The sequence below is a fragment of the Synchiropus splendidus genome, chromosome 15 (genome assembly GCF_027744825.2).
Source record: "Synchiropus splendidus isolate RoL2022-P1 chromosome 15, RoL_Sspl_1.0, whole genome shotgun sequence".
Classification (NCBI taxonomy): domain Eukaryota; kingdom Metazoa; phylum Chordata; class Actinopteri; order Syngnathiformes; family Callionymidae; genus Synchiropus; species Synchiropus splendidus.
The window spans coordinates 2,124,334-2,132,903 of record NC_071348.1 but is presented as its reverse complement, the minus strand read 5'-3'; the positions used below and the strand labels follow the sequence as shown (position 1 = coordinate 2,132,903).

Below are 8,570 nucleotides of genomic sequence, written 5' to 3'. Positions count from 1 at the left end.
ACACAGAAGAAACTATGACCAGCCTGAAGTGACTGTCCAGAAAAGTGAAATAGGCATTGGAATCTGTTTTAGCCAAACTAAGCCAACAAGAGAATCCAGTGATAGATGAACGGTCCACATGTAACATCTTGGTTTATTCGGACGATGATTTAGCTTGAAGCTGGGCCTGGTGATCTGCGCCAGCATTAGTTCATGCTGTGCTACGATAAAGAGAAAACGCATAACATTATATACAATAGATTTAATAACCTTATATGCAAGCCGTGCGCATATAAGCAGATGCTGCTCTGCTCCTCATGTCTGGAGTGAATACACAAACCTGATATCAGCAGTGTTGTGACTTGTCATGACACCCATCCGCCGATTTGTAGATTTTTTTGTTTTTTTCTGCTTTGCATTGCTCCAATGATATTGGCCCCAGCAGTGTTTCTTTTTGAACAAAATTCTATACTTTGAAATATTTCCATAAAAAACGTGGTCCAGCTTCACCCATTGAAAGTGCTTCGTTTGTTCAGCAGGAGCTGAAACCTTGTTTTCTCCGACCACGACTACTCTGCTGTGATAGGTCAGGTTCTTCCTGTGATCAGGAACACCTTCCATGGGAAGAGAAGAAATATTGACAAAACAAAAAGTTGTGTGTTATACTAGTTATATCTAACATGTAAAGTAACATGTTTGTAATCTATCAGAGGATCGAAATAAACATCATTCAGAATCATTTCCTGGCGAGCGTCACGGAGATCGCAAGCCCGCACCGTGGCCCCTCCCACTCCTCCTCGCCGCCCAGTGCGGCAGTCAATCATCCGGCAAACACAGTGTGTGAGTGATCATATTTACAAGGATCTTTTCAGATTGTTGCAGAAGAACACACTGAAGGGCCATGTTATTCATCTTGATATTTCAAACTGGGTCACTGGGTCCTCAATATGTCTGTACCTGAAGGACATATTAGTGTTTGACTCCCTTAATGATGGACCCTATCGACCTTCTTGCCAGAACTGCCTTTTCATCTTGGGCCCAAAAATGTACATTTAAAAAAAAAACCTCATTGAGTGTTTTATATATATGTTTACAGGCAGGAACCAGCAAACTACTAAGGGCAATCCAGTAAAAGCAAAATATGTGACACACTTTGAGTTCACTTGAGGTCACTTTACAGTGGCCAACAATATTGTCTCCAATGTCCTTAACAGAGGTCGCAATGTTCTGTGGTCTCCGACGGTGTAGAAGGGACAGTTTCAGGGTGAGTGACCTTTTTCTTCTCTGTGCAATGGTGGAGGACTCCTAGTCATCATGGTTGCATTATTAGTGATGCCATTTGCTGTCTCCCCTGAAGCCTTGGAGCTGTGCTGCATGCTGATGATGTCACCACTGGTCTGCTCTGCATCTGCACGCCGGAAAATCTGCCTCATTGTTGCCTGGCAAAGATGAGGACGGTCATATATATATATATATATATATATATAAATATATATATATATATATATATATATATATGAGCCCAGACCTACCTGGAAATTGTTTGTCACAAAACAGTATACAACAGGATCCAGACAGCTATTCAAACTGCTGAGAGTCACGGTTAAGTGGTAGGCGATGGCATTGTGAGGCAGATCAGGGTAGAAGTACACGACCACCTACAACACAGCAACAACTCAGGCTAAGTAATGACTGTGTATAATTGTAATTTCAGAGCAATAAAAGACATCTAATCTAATAAAAAAAACACTTTGCAATGCAGACAACTCACAGCGTTAGCATCTTTTTCTAGCTGCTTTAACATGTCACCAGCATAAATATCAAATCTGTGCCTCAACAATCTCTCCCAGCTTCCTTGGCAGCAGCCTTCCTTCAGTTCAAAACTATCCCTCAAATCAAACCCATTTGCCAGGGGAAACCATTGTCAAACACTGAACTGGTGATGCACCAATGGAAGTCGGCTGTGAAAGCCCTTCAGTCATTCTTACCTGTCTTATATGGAAGGGAGTAAAGCAAATGGTGAAGATGATGAGCACTGTTGTAAGAAGCTGGACAGCCTTTCTTCTCCTCTTCCTGGAACAACAACATCTGAATGAGATGCAGATGGTTGTTGAGAAGAAGGATAAAGCCCTTCCGGACCGATTGGTGGGATCTGATCTCTGGATCAGTTGTGGTGATTCTCTCGACATTTCATTTAGCGATGATGGATGGCTTTTGAAAGAGACCCATGGTAAAGTGACTGCCCAATACTGCAGGCTGGAGTTGGAGTCGAATCTGACCAGCACCTTTCTCTAATAGGTTGCCCACCCTTGGGCTGCATGTGGGCTCTGGAGTTCCCTTTCACGTGATTCTTACATCAGAATCTGGTCATTATTGGTGTACATTATTAAAGCTCTTGCAGGCCGCACAGAATGAATTGAAAGGCCAGATTAGGCCCCTGGACCACAAGTTTGACACCCGTGCCCGTGTTCTATTCCAACTTTAGCATTATCAACACAGTATCTAGTAGTTCACAACTTACCTGCTCTGTTGCATCAGGCGTCTGTCTGCAAGTGCCCACATGATCCTCAATGTGAAAACCACTATGACGATGAGCGGCAGAAAAAACTCAGTGATGGTGAGGAAGAGAAGCTTGGACAGGCAGCAGCCCGTGTGCTGGAAAGCCGTGGAGAGGAAGGAATAGGTGACAACGATGGCGAACAGCCACACAGAAACGCACACACACTTTGCTACATTGGAGTTCCTCCAACGGCGGGAAGCTTCCACCTGAAACGGCAACAGTTTTTCTTCAGTGGGCCTCAAAATATGAAAAAATGATGCCTCAATATAGGGACATTGGAGTGGCTACAGGTAAAAAACTGTTTCCCTACGTAGACATCACACCAACAATGGCGTCTAGGGAAGTTGGTGCACTCGTTCCTTTGCTTAGTTTCAGCAGGGACATTCCAAGTTAGCCTCGAAGTGTTGGTTGAAAAACTCACCTGCACTATGGCCAGGTATCGGTCCACACAGATGCAGGTGAGGAACAGGATGCTGCAGTACATGTTTACAAAGTAGCTGAAGATGTGCAGGTATGAACAGGTGACACAAGTTCCTCCGCTGTAGTACAGAAGGATTCGAGTCGGCAGAGAAAGATTCACCAACAGGTCCGTCACTGCCAGGTTGATGGTGTAAATCACTGAGGTGGTCTTTGGTTTAGTGCGGAAACAGAAGACATACAGCGCCAGCAAATTGAGTACCATTCCCACCTGGAGGCACAAGTTGGAGTTAGTGAGTCTGGAGGTAGTATTCGAGTTGAACAACTGATGCTTGCCATAAAAATGAGAGAGTTGAAGACCATCAATGAAAGCCAAAGGCTGTAGAAGTCCCTGTAGAGCCCCTCGTCAAAGTGTGCCAGTTTTTGTAGGTAAGCTTCCATACCACTTGTGTTGTCCGAGCTGGGGACTGTGGGCCTGAGGGGAAGTGAAGTGTTGTTCATCATGAGAAGCTTGTGGTGGAGGCGCGTGGAGAAACTGCCAGAGGAAAGATGACAACCGATTTTAGCTTCAGAATAGATACTGAAGTGCTGTAGTACAGTGTTTTCCAACCTTTTTCTAGCCACCACACCCTTGGTTCATTGAAAAAATCCACCACCAAAGGAACCTGGGCCAAAGTGCACTAGTGCTTTAAGTCCTGTAGAAAATCCCTATTCATATGTGAGACACTGTAGCTACTGACACTCTGTGGTTATTTAGCCCGGCTGTTTGCTGAAACAAATCGCAGAAAAGGAATTTGTTTGAAATGTGTCCAGAAAGGGCTGGGCAATACGGAGAAATATGTCATGATTTATTGATGTATTTACTTGCTTTAAATAACTGATTTGATCACTTCTCTTTCACACAGTATAGTTACACAACCTCAGCCATATGCTCTTCCCCATCAAACACTTTCAATTCACAGAACCCTCCATGTTTGCCACGACGAAGGACTTCTGAAAGGTCATAAACAGACACTTCTGCTTCGGATTGAGCTTCTGTGCTTTGAAAATACTGCAAGATCAGTTTGACCATTTCGATTGAGCCCATCATTCGCTCTTGAATGGTGATATTCTAAGTTGTTAAACGTCTTTATTGAACTCAACAATGGAATGGCTGTGCTTCTCTGTCTCTCTGCGGTGATGCCATTACCGTGAAGTGATCCTGCGAGCAGGGCAGAGGGGTCGCCGCCGGATAACCACCATATTGTACCTTTCAAGTTCATCTTCACTATGTCAGGGACCCCAGTGGTATTTCTCACGTCACAATCTTTTTCTTTTGCTCATGAGATGTAGCCAAAATATGAAAAACAAAGGCCAGCACATGATTAAACTTTGCACTCCCACCGTCTCTGTGTGGCTGTTCGATTATCCGTTCCCGTCCCATTCACATGCCGGTGCTGCTCTCCTCGCCCCGAAGGAAAAGGTCGACCCCAAGCAATAGCCACAGTCCCACACATTCATCGCAACCATCGCTAGCGAAACATTTGCTCTTGCTCCTTTCCTTTTCCTGTTTATTGTCCATGTCTTATGTGAATTATGTGACTGCTTTGTTCTTACACTGCATACGATTCAGTCTGTATTTCTTCTCACGACTGCAATAATCTGGTCTGAGAGTCACTTCTTTCTCGAGTTGGGTGGATGCAGTTGTCAAAGTATGATGAAAGGCTTTGTATTCTGGGCCAGACTGATGGATCCAAGGTGAAACAGCATAAAGTTTGTTTACTTACCTCAACACTTCAGACAGCAAACAAAGGCAGCCAGGTTCATTGGAGTAATTCTTCTTCTATTCCATCCCCCAGTGAGGTCTTCCTGTTTGGTTCACCTCCGACCGTAACCTGTTTTCATCCCCATCACATCTTGCTTCTGCCATTTCTGTCTCCAAAGTAAAACTTTTGCTCATGACATCTCTTCCTCAATGGTCTTGCTAGTGTCTCCTTAACTCTCAGATCTCTCTCTTTCTGTTTCCCTCCCTCCAACTCTAGATATCCAGAGCAGACAGGAAGCAGGGCACGCTGGTGTGTGTCTGGGGGCTTGTTTATACTGCCTCGTAGGGACCAATTCCTGACAACACACTATTCTAGTGGGGACCTTATGTCTTTGTGGGGACCTTTTGCCGGTTCCCACAGGTCCAAACCTCAATTTGAGAATGAAGGCTTCAAAATAAAGTTTGCTTCAGAATCCTGGTTCAGGTGAGTCATGTGTTTTGGACGGTTAGGTTTAGGATGAGAGGCTGGGGAAAGGGTTATGTCAATGGCAAACCTCACAATGTTCCCATGTGTGTGAAACTTGTGTGTGTGTGTGTGTGTGTGTGTGTGCGCACTGATATTGGTACGAATGAGACACACAACTCTTGCATTTAATGTGAAAGATACTGAGCAAATAAGGAATGGAGAAGTCAGTGCTTGACGTGGCTTGAGACCATCACTGTGATCAAGTTTCACAAAAATGAAAACCTGACCCATACATGTTAGTCCAGTTCCGAGAGAGAAGAGGCTTTGATTCAAGGAACGCATTCTACTCTGAAGGTCTGCAGGCTAATGGAACTTCGAGGACGAAATTATTGACCTGTTTTGCACCTTAATCCACAACCAGGAACCAGTACGGTATGTTCAACGTTTGATCATCAGAATGCAGTTAACATGCTGCCTGAATGAAAATGAATGTTTCATATTTGGATTAATATGCGTTCATTTCAAAACACTAATGATGATTGACTTGTCACGTAAGCCACTTACCTTCAGAAAACACTGAGTCCGAGTGGGTGGTCTGACGTCCTGAAGAGGCAGGAAATAACAGCGAGAGTGAGCTTCCCTTCATCTCTAACTAGGGACGCTCTGATCGATCGGTGTCTCTGATCATGGTCGAATGCCGATCACAACTGATCACGATGCGTCCGCTCCTCCCCACTCACTGCTCACTCAGCAGCAGCATGTCTGCTGTGGAGCTCCTTTCAATCTGTTAAGTTTGCATCCTGCAGCACATGCACAGGAAAACGCTGTGCAGAGAAGCACCTTCAAATTAAACACTCCATTTAAAGCACCAGCACTTGACGGAGCACGGACAGTTTTCCGGACTCATGAAAGTGAGACCGCTGGTTCCTCAGCAGCAGCTGACGCTTAGCAACACCCGTCGGTCCGAGCGTGACATTCGGAATGATAAGAAAGAATTCTTAATTTCCCGGCGCTAGATGAGCAGCCTTTCTCAGGTGTTCTTAACGCGGAGACGGAAACGACCAGATCCGTGCCTTTTTTGAGTCAGGTGCAGCGTTCGTCAGCCACCTGAATCTGAAACTGTTGAAAACATCTGGAGTGGAAACTTTCATAAGTGCAGTGCTCTCTGTCTCAGAGTCCCGCTACAGTATGTAAATATTTCACGGACACAGCACAGTCCATAGAGACCCACCTGCGACGTCTCACATCAATTTTTCACTTCGGTCCTTTTGACAGAATAGTTGCTGCATTCAGCAAGGTTTTTCTATTCTTTGCCACCATGGAGAGGTGCACTAAAACGTGATTTAAAGTTCATGTTTTCACATCATGGACACCACAGAAGGTCTGTGATCGGTATCAGTGATCGGCAGCAAAAATCCTGGTGGGAGCACCCCTATCTGTAACCCTTACTGAACTGCAGGTGCAGCAACACTTCAACTTCTTTGTGTCGTTTTGCTCCATTTCAACATTTCTCTGCTCCACATTCACTCCACTCATGGCTGGACTCTCAGATTTGCTTCCTGTTGAGAGAATCGCCACGACTCTCAGTGTTTTCTGGTTGATGCCGGAATAACGGATGTCATCAGAAGAGTCATGTATCAACCAGGAGTAGGCGCAGGAAGAAGGCAGGAGTGAAGAGAACAGAAATGGAGAGTGTGGGAACACTAAGTGGAGCAAACAGCAGAAGAGTGGAGGCCAAAAACACTTTTGCACATTTATTTATACTCACTTCAATAATGTGTTCATTTTTTTGAAGGTTTTATTAGTGTTGAAAAAAAAAAACAATGTAACAACAATTCTGAAATATCAACCTTTGCTAAAGCAAGAGGAGCCTTTGAATATTACATTAGAACAACCTGAAAATATAGTGTGAGTTGATACTCTTATCGGTCAATAGAACTTGCTTTTTCAGTGTCCAGCCAAAACGAATAACCACCGAAACATTTCGGTTTAAGTCAGTTGAAGTCAATAGTGACTTTCTAGTGGGACGAAAGGAGACAGAAGAGAATGGACGGTGTGGTTGGAGGTTGTGCCTTCTTCCCTTTTCCTTCTTCAGGATGACTTTCCTGCAGCGTCAGAAACAGCTGTGGGGGAGAGGATTCAAATTCACTCTCAGCAGGTGAATTCACACAGGCCTGTTAATGAACCATGAACAACAGCAGTGGTCATAAAAACACCACCGAGGAACAGCTTTATTTCAAACACAAGCAAGCTGAAAGCAGAATTTTAATGATTCAGGGTGCACGTGAAGCAACGGCCTGCTTCTTAATCTAATTATATTTCGCACATTAGCGAACAAAAAAACACCCAATGACAATGATTCATTTCCTCTTTAATGCTGGCTCATCCCAACTTTGCTTTGGGCTGATAAAGAAAGACAAACAGATGAAATGAAGTGAGTTGAAAGAGTGGTGAAGGACGGCCTCACGCTTCCTATCCCTGTCTGCTGTCACATCCAGGCTGACAACTGTTTAGCTGACCACTCACACTGCGACAGGCTCCTCACTGGAGGCTTGTTTAAGTCTCAGTCAGTGTGATACAATACAGGTTTGCCCAGCCGCCCGGTCCCCGGACACACGCTGATTTAGGGTCTTCGTTTCACCCTCAAATGCTTGCAATGCGATTGTTAAGAATAGTCTTTTAGCAGCGAGAACCGAGACGGAGTCTACACGGTAAAATATCCAGGCATACATCAGTCAACTTATCACGGTGCACACAACGGCAACCATTAGTTGATGTCATGGATATCGTCGACAACCAAAATTCGTCAACGCGTTGTGTTGCTGTGAACACGACGTGTCGACGAACACAACGTGTTAGTTGCAGTCCGATACAAAACCATAATGGAGGTCTTCCCGAGAGTCGTGTCCATGGCAAAATCTGGCCTCCAGGACAGGGTTTCCTGCTGCACCATTTCATTTCTCCGACCATCCGCGAGCAGGTGCAGCGGCAGGGGATGAAGCAGGTGGAAGTTCTGCACGCACGCAGGGCACCACATGGATGTCAGGGGCCACCTTTCCCAGAACAAATGGCTCCAGGGCCCGTTCAAGGAACAGAACTGACTTCAGAATTATTAATTTTGTGTTCAATAACCATACATGTAAACATACCAAAACCTTGTGAAATGACATGAAACCATGACATTTGTCATAGAAAAGTCCAACCAGGAGCCGAAGCAGGGGCAAGTCATGTTCATCACAGAAAAAAAAATAGACTTGATGCAAACTGTCAACATCATGAATAAAATAAATATAATAAAACGCTGTCTACATTTCTTAATAATTTTCTTAATATAAGTAAACTCTAAGGAAGATAAGTAAAGTGCAAATGAAAGTATTGCCATAAAATGTTCTAATTTTAAAAAC

The 8,570-nt window shown here is 44.4% G+C and overlaps 1 protein-coding gene across 1 annotated transcript; it reads right to left on the bottom strand.

Moving 5' to 3' along the window:
- Positions 1-1,238: 1,238 nt before the first annotated feature.
- gpr20 (G protein-coupled receptor 20) lies at positions 1,239-3,457 on the bottom strand. Its single transcript, XM_053843838.1, has 6 exons — positions 3,293-3,457; positions 2,961-3,227; positions 2,501-2,745; positions 1,968-2,052; positions 1,512-1,637; positions 1,239-1,418 (listed from the first exon to the last, which is right to left on the bottom strand). Exons 1-6 carry the CDS (start codon positions 3,455-3,457, stop codon positions 1,239-1,241), a joined length of 1,068 nt encoding a protein of 355 aa, XP_053699813.1.
- Positions 3,458-8,570: the final 5,113 nt, after the last annotated feature.

Coding starts and splice junctions, on each gene's coding strand:
- gpr20 (XM_053843838.1), bottom strand. CDS start 3,457: ATGAACAACACTTCACTTCCCCTCAGGCCCACAGTCCCCAGCTCGGAC. Junction 3,228..3,292: donor TCAACTCTCTCATTTTTATG/GCAAGCATCAGT, acceptor TTGTGCCTCCAG/GTGGGAATGGTACTCAATTT. Junction 2,746..2,960: donor GATACCTGGCCATAGTGCAG/GTGAGTTTTTCA, acceptor TTGCCGTTTCAG/GTGGAAGCTTCCCGCCGTTG.